Raw genomic sequence first — 15,272 nt, 5'->3', positions numbered from 1 at the left:
AGGAAGTGAGGGGTCTGGTGGGGTGACAGGCTTTCGCTTGCAGTGCCTCCAGCAGCCCCATGTGGGTGAGGTGTCGCCTCCTCGTAAAACTCCGCTCGCCACTCAGCAGCTCTTTGCAGTGTATGTGCTGCATGCCGGCACTGCTGTAGGTGCTGGGACACAGCAGTGACAAGATGTGCCGTGGCCTCCTGCGTGGTGCTCCCGTGGCAGTGGGAGAGGACAGCCCGAGACAGGAGCTTTCTCCACACAGCGCACTTCTCCCCGGAGGAGTGAGATGGACTCTTTCCTTCCCAGGGACCTAGGTTTCTGTCTTGCGGGGTCAGCACTTCCTTTCGAAGGAGCTCTCGCGTGTTAGGTCTCCAGGACTCGGCCCTGTGGACACAGCTTGGGGGGGCTTCCAGTTCATTCACTGTAGGATGTCTAGCAGCCTCCCTGGCCTCTGGATGCCAGCGGCACCCCCAGTCGTGACCACCAAAATGTCTCCAGACACGGCTACATATCCCAAATCACGATGATAAAACATTACAGGAAAGCTCAGAAAAGCTTGACACCGTCATCACAGCAATTCCAGAGCCCATCGGGCCTGTAGATGCTGACGTAACGTGCATTCTTCCCGTGGCCCTCCGTCTGGGGGTGGGGTTGTCCTTCAGAGACGCAAATTCCATGGTTTGTAAATGCAGAGCTGGGGTGACAGGTCCACTTATTTAGACACTCTTTTAACACGTAGCTTGGTTCCTCTTGCTGCCCGAGTTAGAACACAAGTCCTGTAGCAGACACACTGTGCACATGGCCTGCTGTGCAGACCCAAGGCTGGTGGTTCTCAGTGGGACAGAAGCGTCTTGGGGCCTTAGCACTTGGAAGATGGCATTTCTTTCTTGTATAAATGGTCTTTCGTGGGGCTACATTCACGCACTACTTTATTAGGAAACACATGGTCGGTTTCCTTATCTTGGACGCCGTACGTTATGAGTGAGCACCCACAGCTGTGGGGCTGGCGGCCAACGCGCTGATGCAAAAGGCTGGGTGCCCAGTTCTGGCTTCCTGGCAAGCCCGTGTCACAGGGCACTGGGAACTTGGCTGGACAGTGTCCTGAGGGGGGGTGTGCAGTCAAGTTTTCAGGCATTTCTTAGGAATCGGGAGACGGGTCCTGTGAGCTGCATCCAACGCAGAGGCCAGGACTATGGTCGGGACAAGTGTTCGGGTGACACCTCCCCCGTTCTGTGGGGCTCACGGAGTCTGAGTGATACTGCTACAAACATGCCCTGTCACCGAGACCTCCTTTCCCATTCTCACTGGTTTCAGCTAGCTTTTGTGTAACACACTACAGGTCTTGCTACATTTGTGAACAAAATATTTAAAGTTAAGAATTTAAAAACATGTTCTTGAATGTCAAATGTCCCATTTCATGTCCTTTCTTTCAGAACCTGTGTCTCAGCCCCACTGTGACGCTTTCTCTCCTTCTGTGTCTTTCAGCAAACGGGGATTCAGCGTCCGGTCTTTTGGGACAGGGACTCACGTGAAGCTTCCAGGACCAGCGCCCGACAAGCCAAATGTTTATGATTTCAAAACCACATACGATCAGATGTACAATGATCTCCTTAGGAAAGACAAAGAACTGTATCCCAGTGGGTTGTCCTTTTAAAGACCCCGGTGTGGTCGTGTCGGGTAGGTGTGGTCTGTGCCAGCCCCACGCTGATCTCCAGTGCAGGGCTGTGTGGGCGGGCGCGTGTGGCGCAGACCGCCCTCCTCTTACCCTCAGAGAAGCAGGTTTCTGTTCCTGGAGCTGCTGGGGCAGGTCACGGGCGGTGTGTGGGTGGTGGGCACGCAACATAAAGGGGAGTCGTACTGGCACAGCTGAGGGAAAGGTTGTGACATGATACTGACCAGCCGCTGAGGTGAGCAAAGCAGAGACCTCTGAGCCGTGGCTCCTCCTGCAGGGTGGCCCACTTCTTCCCTTCGCAGGTAGGTGTGTGCCTGTGGGTGTGCACTGATGACATACGTGGGGTAGGCCGGCCACTACCACAGCGGCTGATGTGTCTAGAGGGTCCGATCCGTAAAAGGGCCAATTTCGCTACTAAAGGAAACGTGTTAGAAACAAGTAAGAGAACTCGACTTCATTTCGGGACGGGACGAGACAGACTGGACCTGCTTCTTAGGGCTCCAGGTGTGAGAGGAGGCACTGTACATAGAGTTGCGAAGGTGACCCCAGTGTGGTGACGGTTAGGACAGCCATTGCCTGGCTTCCGGCCTGGGCATGCGTGTTTGCCCCGCGCTGCCCTAAACCCTGACCGCCTCTGTTCCTGTGACATGTGCTCCTCAGGATGGCAGGCGCCAAGTGACAGGGAGTGAGCTCCAGATGGGAAAAACCTGCACATTGGCACACTTGCAGTTTTTGATCAACTACAAGTGTTTTTTTGTCCATCTGTAGGTTAGTTAGTAGCCGGGAGTGGTCCTGAAGGTCATTGCAACGGGTGTGCCCTGGGTCCTGGCGGCTGACTGACTGCTCCGTGTCCTGCCCCTGGCCTCTCCCCTCCCCCAGCTCCCAGTAGAAAGTTGTTAGTGGGGCATTGGGGCAGAAACGGGTGTTTCCTGTCGGTGCCACAGCCGGCACACAGGGATCTGTAGCGGGCGGGGTGCCCGTGACACAGTGAACCTGAGGCAAGGACTCGTGGCACCCGGGGCCCGCCCTCCAGATGGCAGACCCGGGTGGTGCAGAAGCCCCTCACAGATCTGGGGGTGCACATTCTGCAGGCCCTTCTTCCTCAGCAGCCCCAGGACCTGCATTGGGAGGAGCTCCCTGAGTATTTCCGGGGAGCCATCGGCATGTCCTGTGTCTGGATTGGAGTCTGAGCTCTGGCCTAAGGGTCAGCCCCGGAAGCCCCCGCGTCCCTTGTGCTGAGTCGCCTGGACCTCGCAGGGCGGCATTCACCACTTGGCCCTTTTCCCCGGAAAAGCCGTGATCTCTCCGGGGTTGTCACCTGCGCTTAAGCTCTCACGAGCCACTAAGCTTACTGGAGACCCCGTCTGGTTTTGAAGTTCACTCAGTACCATTCACCGTTCACACTTCCATCCGGTGGCCGCTGGCGCTGGCCACCCTTCATTGTTGCACATCGGGCCCTTTCACGGGCAGCTTGACACACTGTAGAGGACCAAGCGCAGAGGGACGACCAGGAGCCATGGCCTGCGTGTCCTGGATGGCCTAGCAGGGCAGGAACCAACCTCCAGAATCCAGGATGTCCTCCTTTCTCGGTGACTTGGGCAGGTCCCTGGTCTCCCCAGGAGGCGTCCACCCCAGAAAACAGCCGTGTGCATGTGTGCACGTGTGCACCCTTGCCTCACGGGTCGTGCCCACTGTCACCGACAGTACTTGCCCCCTGGGGACCCTGTGTAGGATCTGGGACAGGCACCTTGTGGCTTCATTGACTTCACTGGAGTGGGGTTTCTGTCTTCCGGGTGGTTTTGGGGGGAGGGGGCAAAATAGCCTCGTGCTTGGTGCTTGACTCGGCTCGACCCCAGTACAGTCCTTGGCCAGTGACGGAGGGACATGTGCTGCAGGGGTCACTACACTGGTAGGACGCCGCGGGTGAGGGAGAGGATTGGGTCAGCGGGGGTGGGAGTCCCCTGGTCATATGGGAGGGATCCAGAGGGGCAGGCGTTGGCCTCAGGGGGGCTTGCGTTCTCGCCGCATCTGCTCATGACACATGCCGCTAAGAGCTAAGAACCCAGGCCTGGAACAGTACCTGGGCGTTCGCAAAAGTGCAGTAGTTATACCCTGCAGTGGAAAGCTAGGAAAAGAAGCTATAACCCAAAGGCACACCCAGGAATTGAGGCCACATGGCCTGATGGTGAGGGACGGTCTACGTCATCTTCCTGGGGAGTAGCCGGGCCCTGGCTTCCTGTGTGCCCACCTCATGGTGCCCCTGGGAGCCGAGTGGGAACTCGCAGAATGCTGCTTGAGCCCGGTGTTTGGCCAGTGGCCCTGTTGGTACCAAAGCACATCCTTACACATTTGGCTGTGATTGGCTGGTTGTGATTTTAGTTTTCTTTCTGGAACAGGAGTGGGGCTTAGGGCCCGACAGACTCCTGCCTCTGGCCCATGGTGACATCTGTGTGGCCGAGTGCTGGCCTGGTCCCTCAAGAACCTGCCCTTGGGGATTCCAGAGGGTAGTGGGGCTGGGGGTGCGATGCGGGGTGTAAACCTTGTTAAACTACAAACTAGTTAAAGTAGATTGAGTTGGTTGACAGTTTATGTTACCATTTCTCCTTCGGGTGATTGTCTACTAATAGTCCAGGACATCTGTGTTCACCTGACCCTCCACAGACCAGGAGTAAGAAATGTATTCCGACCTCTCTCAGTGGGGGCCTGTCCGTTTATGAAGAATCGTTTTGTTGTGCTGTAATCCACGCAGCGTACAGCTCAAGGGTGTCAGTACGTCTTGGCTGTGCCTCTATCCCAGTAGCTTCCGGAGTATTTTCATCTCCCGTAGGAACCGTTGGTCACCGTCTGTTCCCCCAGGTCTCCCAGCCCCGGAGCCGCTGTCCATGTTCTGTCTGGACTCGCCCTTTCTGGGCGTTTCACGTGAATGGGGTCCCACGTGTGGCCTCTCTTGACTGCTTCTTCCACCCAGCGTGCTTTCGGGGTTCCTTTCAGGGTTCCTGTGGCAGTGTGTTGAACTGTCCATTTTTAAGTGCACATTTTTCCCTTTGACCCTCGTTTTTTCCTTCCTTTTGCCTCGGGCTCATTGTGAAATTCAAAGTGGTTGAAACTTGGTACCTCTGCGCAGGGTTAGCAGGGTTCCCTGGGTGCAGCAGCGAGGCTTCTGGGTGTTTCCTTCTCTGCCAGAGCCAGTTCCCACACTTGGGCTTCCTCCCAGGGCTTCCCAGCTTCCACCGAGGGGAGGCTGCCGCTGAACCCCGCCCAAGCTTCCTTGGAGCCTTCGCTGGCAAGGTCAGTTATTCTCATGTGAGAATGGCCAGCCTCACATGAGCCAGGGCCGTGTCCCTGGGCCTGTGGAGGAGTCGGCATGGCAGGAGGGGCTCGATGTGCTGTGCAGATTCTCCAGTTGGCTTTTGTCAGTGGAAGTTAGATGGCCACTCACAGCCTTTCAGTAGATGATGGCCCTGCGAATTATAAAACCATTCGTCTTAAAAAGCAAGTAAATGCCTGCCTCCCAACATCCTTCCCGCGGCCAGCTGTCCCTAACGTGACTGAGATGGATGCAAAAGTAGCTGACACTTTCCTAGTCAGTCCGCAGACTGATCGTGGGGACCAAGTGCCAGCCGGGTACCGAGCATGGCGATGCCTGAGCGCCAGCTGGGGACTGACTACCCCCTGGTTTCTCCTGTGCGTCTCCTGTAATTAGTTACTTTCGGGGTTGACGTGATTTCTGCAACTGCATTTCCATCCTCTCCATCTCTTTTAGGCCTTGGTTTACTTGTGCATATACCCCCTTCACTGCCTTGCGGTGAAAGGTAAAAATACAAAGGGCTTCTCAGAAAGTAAATGCCCACAGCTCCTGGCCTCATCCTGGGGGTGAGGTCCGTGGGCACAGCCATGCAAGAGGGCTCCGTGGGCTCTGAGGCTGCTGCGCCCTCACTGATCCGGGCCACGGGGCTTTTCCAGAAACTGGCTCTTCAGGCCTCACAGACTATTTTGCAGCTTGCAGCTGGGGTGGGGTGGGGTGGCAGGAGCTGTGGGCTCCGGGCCCTGCCCTGGGGCGCTTCCATCTGCTTCGCCCCTTTCCCGGCCAGGCGTACTCACCGGCACTGTCTGCCCGTGGTCGCCGGCCCCAGCCCTGTGCCCGCCTGTACCCTTGCTCGCTTCTGCTGCACTTGACCTTTGCCCCGTCGTGTTTCACCCTGGTTGGCAGCTGTGTTCTTACAGGAATGTGTTCCTAAGCCACACCCTCGTTCCCAGAGAAACGGATCTCATTCTGCCGATACTTAAGCTTCCTGGTTTTACGAAAACACTTGTGCTTAACATACAAATGTGGCCTCCGCTGTTTCTGGAGATGCCAGGCAGGTAGCTGAGGTGTCTGAAGAGCTGTGCACCTGCCTGCATGTGCCTCTCCCTGGCTTGGTTCTGTTGGCAGGGAACCTACAGTCAGCTTGGCGGCTGTGCGTCGGCTGCTGTGTCCCCATGAGGACCAGCTGGGGTAGGTGGGTCCATCAGCAGTGACCACTGGCCTCTTGGACGAGCCCCTCAGCCTCCCTCTTAGGTAGGCGGTAGGGTTTCTTACACAAACTACTGTCCCAAGAATGTGCAGTGATGGAGTGGTGACAGGTAGTGGCCAGGGTCAGTCAGGATGCTACCAGGTCGGTGTCCACCATGGGCTTTGTCCAGTTACTGCTTTTGGTTCACCCTTTTTTAAACATTTTTTTGAAAGATTGACTTAAAGTTCACGGTAAAATAATGCATGTTTTCTTCTAAATCACTAGTAACGAATCTCAGCAAGGGAGGGGGGCCGTTTTATTTTTTTTCCATGAACTGGAAGTGTGCAGTGATCATAGGTGCTGCTGGGAGGAGGAGGGGTGCGACTCCCAGATGGGTCCCAGCCATCAGAAAGCTACCCCAGCCGTCCTGACTGTCAGACGTGAGCAGCCCAGAGACTGGCCTGGGCTCACCTCTGGTTGTAGTGTCTGCAACACTCCGTGTGGAGCCGTTTTTGTGGAAATGCTTTGGAATTGCAAATTAAGTCACAATTTCAGAAATTTTTCTCAAAAAAATTTTTAAGTAGCTTAATTTTTTTTTACTAAAATGCTGCAGCCTAGGGTTTGCTTTCTTTTTTTTGTTTTTGTTTTTAGGTGATTTTTATGATGTTAAAAACAGAACTGGGGGAGTAGCTGTGCATCTATTTGAAACAAAACACAAAGACTAAAGCTATTTTCCCACTGCTTTTTATTTATCCAGTCAATTTATTTTTAAAATGTTTTTCTGAACTTTCCAATTTAAATAAATGTAGTGTTTTACCCTATGTGGACAAGTAATAGTCTACTGTTTTCATTATTTAAAAGTCTATTGAAATGTAACCTTGTCAGACAGTGTTGTGACTTGTCCTTGGGCTGTTCACGTTGAGCCGGCTTAAAGCAGCCCAGGCTCGTCCCGACCTTTGGCCTCGCTGCCCCCTGCAGGTTTCAAGGAGGAGGTGCTAGGCAGAAGGACCCCGGTTCTTACCAGTGGTTTCTGTTGGGGCGCATCCCCTCTGACGGCTCACCTCTCGGTCCCCTCAGGTCCCTTGTGGACATCAGCTCCAGGCGAGCACAGGCCCCCACCGTGCCAGGCATGGGCGGCCTGTCCACACTGGGCAGCAGGCACCTTCCAGAAGTATCTGTGACGGGGCAGCAATTGCCAAATGCCAGGTTAGGCAGCATCCCTCTGCACTGAGTTGGCAGGGAAGGTGCTGGCTCGTCAGATCAGACGTGATGCCCTCCGCTAGGCCCTTTGCCCTAGAAGTGTCCCCGACGTGGTCTCGGGGACGTCCTGCCCACGCCTTACTGTTCAGGAGAGGCCCCCGATGCCGTCCCGGGCGACTGCTAGCCCAGGTGCGGGGCTGGGACCGCTGCTCAGGTGCCCTGGGGCACAGCTGCCTCCCCATCTGCAGGGTCCCAGAAACTGCGTGGGTGCTGTGGGTGCTGCTGGCACACACAGAAGGTGACACAGGTGGAGTTGAGTTTTGTTTTCCAGTTCATTTATTGCCAGTAAAACTGGCAAAAAATATAAACCTGGCCCAACCAAAGCGACTTTGCTGTTACTTTGTGATTTAGGGAGTTATGTCACCTCCTCTGTGGTCCTCCCCTCACCTTTCCCAGGCTGGCGTCCTGCTGTGGGCGGCTCAGCTGTGGTCAGTCCAGGGACGCACCTGGTCCCCATGACTTTAGGCCGTTTGGAACACTGCCCAAGAGGTTGGTCTTTATCATTTTCATCATCCTCTCCCGTGTAAGTAACACTGTTCCCACAACCAGTGCCATTTACACTTCCTGGTGGGCTCATGGATGCCATGTTCTCTGGGACGTGAGTGCAGCACGTGGTTGGTTCCCTGCTGTCATGCGCATGTGTGCAGGATCCAATGTGTTCTTAAGTCCTCTGGCAACGTGGCTGTTTAAGGAACATGAAACGTCATGGAACCCCTTGCAGAGGTGGGAGTGGGCCCGTTGTGTGGCGGCCGCTGCCTGGTTTTCCACTGGTGTTCTTGATGAGGCTGGTGGCGGTGACACTAAACCTGGAGCCTTGTTACAACAGCTCATGGATGACACAGGGTGCAGAGCAGATGCACTGGCCTCTGTGTCAGGGAGGGTTCCCGCCCTCCCGGTCCTCAGATCGCAGAGCTAGCCGGTCCGCGGGCCCATTCAGGCCTCTTGGTGCCAATTTAAAGTAAAGGCAGAAAGGTCTGCTCCGTAGGAATCCCGGAACTTGAATGAGGTACTTGAACTGTTCCCGAGACGGTGCGGGGGCTCACTTCCTTGTTGAGTAGCTGCCCATCCACTGGGTGCGGTTTGGGGAACAGGTGCCCTACAGGCTCCACCTGCACAGAGGGGGGACCCCCTGGATGGGCACAGCAGGCCCTGGGCTTTCTGGGGTGCACAGCCCTGCTGACTGAGAACCTTCCCCCAGAAGGGACTTGGTCCCCGCTTAAGAACTCTTGCTTTGTATCTGACGTTTCAGTTTGATCACACTTAAGATTGGAAATCAAATTAGATTATGGGGTTCTGAAAGCTGAGCAGGTCCTCTGGGAATGGCCTGCCCTGGGGAGCGGCAGCCGCGTACAGTTTGGGTCTACCAAGGCTGAGGCATAAAGGGGGGACGGGACATGCTGGTTCCATGAGCGTCTGCATAGTAGCTGAGGTGTCCTGTCAGTGAAGCACCAATGAGGTTCCATCAAACCAGGACCCAAGCAGCTGCCAGGAGCAGAGAACCTTGAAGGGGGTGCATGGGGAGCCCAGTGCGCCCCCCCCAGCCTCTGTGTGGGGCACAGCCTGCCTACTGGCCCAGGGGATAAGAAGGCAGCATGGCGGGACGTGGGTGAAGGTCCTGCCTTCCAGGGCTGCCAGGAGAGAACCTGGGGAGGGGGGTCGTTCTGCCCAGTCTAGATGTCCAGGGCGTCCAAGGCTGCTTGCCCTGAAGCCCCCGTTTGAGTAGGTGCCACAAGCTGGGGTGGGGGCTGGCCCCAGCTGGGGAGGCCTGTGTGCACAGGCCGATGTGCCACACGCCAGCTTCTGTTCTGAGTGTTCTGAGCCCACCTCTTCCCACCCGGTTTGTCCTGCTCGAGTTCCGTTGGTGACGGATGGGGAAATGTGGCTTGAGTGGCGCTTGCCTGTCCCATCCTTGGGAGGCGCTTCCGTCCAGCAAGGACTGGTGAGGGGCTGGTGCGCTGGTTGGGAGGCAGGCCAAAGGCCCCTGGCCACCGACAGCCTCCTGGGGGCGGCTCGGTGAGGACATGGGGTGTGGGGGCCCCACTGCTGAAACCATGGCCCTTGCGAGGGAGCCGCTGGTCCCTTTTTGGGTATCTGCTGGCACCTTTCTCTGGCTCCAGAGACGCTCACCCATGCCCTCACTCGGAGCGTTGGGCTTCATCCAGAGGGGCCCACAGGTCAGCCCCTGGCCCCAACTGCCCACTTGCCCACGCCCTCCTGCTCCCATGGCAGCCAGACCAGGTCCCTGCACAACTGGCCCCAATGTGCTCCCACGGACAGCCGTGGAGAGGCTGGAGGAACAGCCCTGGGGCTGCAGGACGCCAGCGATGTGCCACATGCCAGTCTGCACTGGTGAGGCTCCTTCCTGGAGTGGCCCAAGCAGGTGTCCACAGGAGGGGCTGGGGAAGTTTGCTTCTCTTTGGGAAACCACCTTGGCGTTGAAAACATCCAACTAAGCCTGCTTGGTGCACTGAGGACACCTGACCAGGATGGGGGGGGCTGAGGTCAGACATCACATGTGGAAACTTCCTGAGTGGTACTGGGCGGGCTCAGCAAGACCCCAGGTGCTCGGTGTCCAGGCGGCCCGGCTGTACCTGGCCTGGCATCCACTGCAGCAGCACGTTTACCTCTGCGCTTAGACTTGGAAGACAGCAGACCTCCGTGACTGCCCTGCCCTTTGCCTCTCATTCAGGGGCGGTTCCTACAGTCCCATCCTGAGTTTCGATGGCAGGGTTTCAGAGCACATGTGCTCCGCCCTGCTGAGAAGACCCAGAGAGGGCTGCAGGGCGAGCCCGCGTCCTGTGTCAGGCCCAGGCCCTGCCTTCCCCCGGGACACCCACGCCACCCTTCACCTGTTTCTGGTGACAGCAGTGGACATACGTGCCTTGCCTTCTGAAGGCCAGGGGCCAGCAGTGAAGCCACACCAGCTGCGAGCTAGGAGGTGCACGACCACCCCATAGGTCAGGGCCACATTTACTCGTCTGCAAACCGATGAGGGCCGGTGGCCCCTGTGCCTCAGACCACGCGGCACTCCTAACTGGCTTCATCCCCATCCTTGGCCTTTGAAAGCATCGTGGGGTTCCTGGGGGCCCGAAGTGTGTTGGGAACCTCCCTTCTCACTGAGGCCGGGGCCCCTTTGGGGACCGGCAGCTGAGCAGGGAGCCCGGTGATGGGGCATACGGGGCAGGGCATGGACGGGGGTTTTGGAACCAGAGTCTTACAAGTGTGTGAACTGCAGGGGAGGCTGGGCCTGGCCTCCCGCGTCTGCCTGTCTGCCGGCCCTTGGCCGAACGTGGTCAGGCAGGCCAGTCACCGTCCAGGTCTGTGGCCGCCGTGGCCATGGGAGGACCTGTGTGTGGTGGGGCCGTTGGTTCTGGAAACATGAGCCTCGGCAGGCATCGCTGGCTGGTCCCTTGGCTGTGTTGCTCCTGGTGGTTCAGGGCCGAGGGATGGGGCAGCTGGCCCTCCTGCCCCAGCACTCGGGGGCCCCATTGGGCCAGCACCTCATTCTGACAAAACGCCCGAGGACTGCCACCTTCCAGCAGCGCGCTCGTCCTCCAGAGCGCAAGCGTCGTCCTTCCAAAGCCAGCCTGCACGCCCTCACTGAACCTGCCGTCCACGCGTGGGGACCCGTCACTTTGGCCGCAGCTTTTCCTCTGATAAAGCCTGCATTTTGGTGGCAGGCTCGTCATCTTGGCCTCACCTCACCCCATCCCCACTCCTGTCCCCTGTGGTTTGAAGTGGGAATTCAAGTGCAGGCTGGGTCCCTGTGAATTGAAACAGTTGGTGGGCTTGTGGTTTCCTCCCGAGGGCCCCTGGCACGGGCATCTCCTGTCTGTGGCCCCGCCTGCCTCGGTCGGAAATTAGCCAGAAAGTAGTCCCGAAAGGCCACTGTGCCGCCCCCCGCCCCAGTAACTGATGGGGTCATACCCTACCCCCCAAAACTGCCTTTCTCAGCAACATGTACCCGCTTCCTTTGTTACTGCAGCTGCACCAGTGATGGGGGCCAAGTGGGGGAGGGATGAGCTCTGCGAGTTGTTACAGCCCTGACCGAGCACCTGGTGGCCATCTGTCCTTGGGGTGGCAGTCTGGGAGGAAACTGTAGGCCTCCACAGTGGCCATCCTGCCACTGGAATGCGGTGAGCCTGACCACAGGCTGTCATTGGACACAAGCCTTAATTACCAACCCCAGTGGGAGGCGGGCCTTCCCTCAGCCCACTTCTTTCCGCCGGACTTTGATGCTGAGTGTTTGAAAGACCAGGTTCTGGAAAGACAGACCTGCGTGTGGCAGCAGGACGAGACGGGCCCAGGACCGCCTTCATTACACTTAGCTGGAAAGTGACAGGAACCATGACACCCGACACCTAACAGTGTCTGTTTGAGTTAAAACTTTTAGATGAACCACTTACGTATATTCTAAAAGCTGTTTTCACTCTCTAGGAAGGCAGGAAATGTTTTTTTTAACAATTTTTTTTTAAAGATTTTTTTATTGGGGAAGGGGAACAGGACTTTATTGGGGAATGGTGTGTACTTCCAGGACTTTTTTCCAAGTCAAGTTGTTGTCCTTTCAATCGTAGTTGTGGAGGGCGCAGCGTAGCTCCAGGTCCAGTTGCCATTGCTAGTTGCAGGGGGCACAGCCCACCATCCCTTGCGGGAGTCGAAATGGCAACCTTTTGGTTGAGAGGACGCACTCCAACCAACTGAGCCATCTGGGAGCTCAGTGGCAGCTCAGCTCAAGGTGCCATGTTCAATCTTAGTTGCAATCTTGCGGGACTCGAGGAATCGAACTGGCAACCTTGTGGTTGAGAGCCCACTGGCCCATGTGGGAATCGAACCGGCAGCCTTTGGAGTTAGGAGCAGGGAGCTCTAACCGCCTGAGCCACCGGGCCGGCCCCAGGAAATGTATTTTGAGTTCATTTACATAAATTGTCTTTACTTAGAATCTGGGAGACACCTTAAATGTATCACTTAGAATTCGGGAACCAGCCAGCCTGTGTGTAAAATAGAATTACTGCGATGCTCATCCCCAATTGTGCAGAATGACCGCTGGAGACCATACCCTCATCTTTGGGGTTAGCCCTCTGCCTGAGGCCCCAAGGACAGACAGCCAGTGTTGGACGTGCCACAGCCAGCTTGGGTCACCTTGGCACAGACCTTGCTGCGGGGCCTATGTCCCCTTGAGCTTCCAGGGATACAGCCCTTCCAGGCCCCAGGCCTGGCCCCTCCCCTCCTCATGTTTTCAGTGAACCTGGCTTTCTCCTGACCCCCTTCTGATTGCACTTTCCTCTTCAGTGGGTTTCCGGAGTTTCTTTGCTCCCTTCATGAGCCAGGCTGGGTGGCTTTTCTGGTGAGCGTTGTCCTTGCTGAAGGGCTCAGGGTCAGTGAGCAGAGGTGCACGGGACAAGTCAGATAGGTGGTCAGTGACACGTGACAGGAGGCTGCAAACCCTGGGATGTGCTGGTCCAAAGGCCAGGCCTGGCCATGCCTAGCTGGTCGCAGGGGGCGCCTCCAGTCCTCGATCTGCCTGGCCTGGGACAGGCGCCTCCCCCGCCCCCTGTGGGACCGGGGGCTGTGGCTGCAGGCCCCCCCGCACTGAGCCGGGAGGGCGGCAAGTCCTGACCAAAAGCTCCTTAACCCGGTGCCCAGCTACACGCAGAACGGCATTTTGCACATGTTGGACAGAAATAAGCGAATCAAGCCCCGGCCAGAAAGATTCCAGAACTGCAAGGACCTGTTTGACCTCATCCTCACCTGCGAGGAGAGAGTGTACGACCAGGTGGTGGAAGGTAAGCTCACAGACCCGCCCCCACCTGTGCCAGGGACCAGGGGTGGCCCTCTGTCCTTCTTGTCCCGTTGTCACATTCTGGGTGGGCCAAGCACCAGCCTGCCAGGGCCCTGGAAGGGAGTGTCGGGGCTTGGAGGGTCACAGGCGTGAGGAGCCGATGGACAGTGCTGGGCCTTGGGCTCCGGTGAGCCTTGCGGGCCAGAGGCTGCTGCTCTGGGAGGAAGTGGCCTCCTGTCGGCCTGGGCAGGGCCTCTGACAGCCGTCATTGTGTCCCGGTTAGACCTCAATTCCAGGGAGCAGGAGACCTGCCAGCCGGTGCACGTGATCAACGTGGACATCCAGGACAACCACGAAGAGGCCACCCTGGGGGCCTTCCTCATCTGTGAGCTCTGCCAGTGCGTGAGTATCTGCCCCTGCCAGAAGGACAGGACCGGACGGGACTGTCCCACAATGCCGTTCACGCACAGGGTGTTTTCACATGTTAAAACCCAAGTAAATGCAAAGGTCTGCACGTTTCATTAGCATGATAGAAGTGCAGCAACCTGCTCAACGCCTGGTGACCCAGGGCCAGGACAAGGCCCCGAAAGGGTATCCCAGGGCTCTGAGGGAGCTCTGTGTTCTCCACCCCCTGGACACCTGGCCCCGCTGGCCCTGGACATCTGCCCTTATACGGAAAACCCCAGGGCTTTGCAGCATGTGCAGCTGTGCTCAGAGCAAACCATTTCCTCTTAGATGTGACAGAAGGACCAACCCAAGGAGGAACCCATATACCTTGTCTTCTGCCCGTGGGATCTGCATTTAGGGCAGCTGGCTGAGAGTGACAGGAAAACAAGTGGTTCAAGCAAGCAGTGAGATAGGCGGGCCCGCTGGTCTGCTCTGAGGGACCCAGCACAGCTTCCACTCCCCACATGCCTCGTGGTCCATGGTGGCTGCCGGAGCTCCAGCACTTGTGCCCATGATCTGGCTGTCATGCGAGAGAGATAGCTGAAGTGGGGGAGATGTGTCCCAGAAGTTGCACGTGTGATTTACTCTTGGGTCATGCTGGCTAGGCCCAGCCTTCATTTCCAGGAGGCACTGCTTGCAGCCGGGACTGGGGGCAGCGAGCAGCCTCGGCTGCAGCCTAGCCCAGGGCAGAGCAGGTGTGCTCAGAAGCCAGCCAGGGCCGCCCGGGGGCTGTCCCCTGGCAGCAGCTACTCCTTTTAGGATAGCAGTCTTCCAGTGGGGACGTCTGGCCATGTCTGCACTTTTGTGGGTCTCACACCTGGGAGGGGCAGCGGTGGGCAGTGGGCGGGCCACAGATGCAGCCCAGCACCCTGCAGTGCAGGGACAGGCTGGCTTCCCGCTGGTGGCTTCTGGTGGCTTCAGGCAAGGGATGTACTTTCAGTGCCTGGTGTGCTCATTTGCAGAGTGGGGACAGTACAGGCCTTGCGGGTTCCCTCGTTTGAGTCCATGTGACAGATTTGAGCACAGGCTCTACTGGAGCCCTGCCCCCTCCCCTCAGACTGCCCCAGGGGAGGACGGTCAGCACCTGGATGGGGTGGGTCAGGCCTCTGCTGGGTGGCCGGTGTCCTGGGCTCAGAGTGGCTGCTGTGTCCCCAGATCCAGCACACGGAGGACATGGAGAACGAGATTGATGAGCTGCTGCAGGAGTTCGAGGAGAAGAGTGGCAGGGCCTTCTTGCACACCGTCTGCTTCTACTGACCGCGGGCTGGCTGGGCTTCCTGCTCGCTCTTCAGTCCTGAGACTTCTTGCCACTTGCAGGGCTTCTGCGGTGGATGGTAGCAGTACCTACATAAACTGCATATAACATGAGAAAATACAAATGCCAGGTTAACATTTTTTTAGCCCCACTTTTACTTACAAGTGGGTTATTGATTATTGATTATGGAGTTTTATTTCTTTAACCAAATCAGAAACGAAACCCAGTTTGTTGTACGTTCGCCCCGTGTATCTGCCTTTCATTGTACGTTCCTCCCTCCTCTCCCTGGCTGGAATGTACAAAACCCGAATAAAGCAACGGGCTGTAACTTACTGGGAGAGAACCTGCCATTGCCCAATAAACATGCTGCTGGTCGCA

The 15,272-nt window shown here is 57.1% G+C and overlaps 1 protein-coding gene across 1 annotated transcript in view; it reads left to right on the top strand.

The window, feature by feature from the left end:
- The window catches only part of SSU72 (SSU72 homolog, RNA polymerase II CTD phosphatase), a 21,482-nt gene extending 6,210 nt beyond the window's left edge, over window positions 1-15,272 (top strand). The window contains exons 2-5 of the mRNA XM_033113453.1: window positions 1,474-1,617; window positions 13,057-13,196; window positions 13,476-13,594; window positions 14,795-15,272. Of these exons, the coding sequence (XP_032969344.1) occupies window positions 1,474-1,617; window positions 13,057-13,196; window positions 13,476-13,594; window positions 14,795-14,896 (505 nt within the window). The 3' untranslated portion in view covers window positions 14,897-15,272. The remainder of the gene's footprint in view (window positions 1-1,473; window positions 1,618-13,056; window positions 13,197-13,475; window positions 13,595-14,794) is intronic.

Source organism: Rhinolophus ferrumequinum, chromosome 9, assembly GCF_004115265.2.
Source record: "Rhinolophus ferrumequinum isolate MPI-CBG mRhiFer1 chromosome 9, mRhiFer1_v1.p, whole genome shotgun sequence".
NCBI classification, from domain to species: Eukaryota; Metazoa; Chordata; class Mammalia; order Chiroptera; family Rhinolophidae; genus Rhinolophus; species Rhinolophus ferrumequinum.
This window is presented reverse-complemented; position numbering and strand designations above follow the sequence as displayed.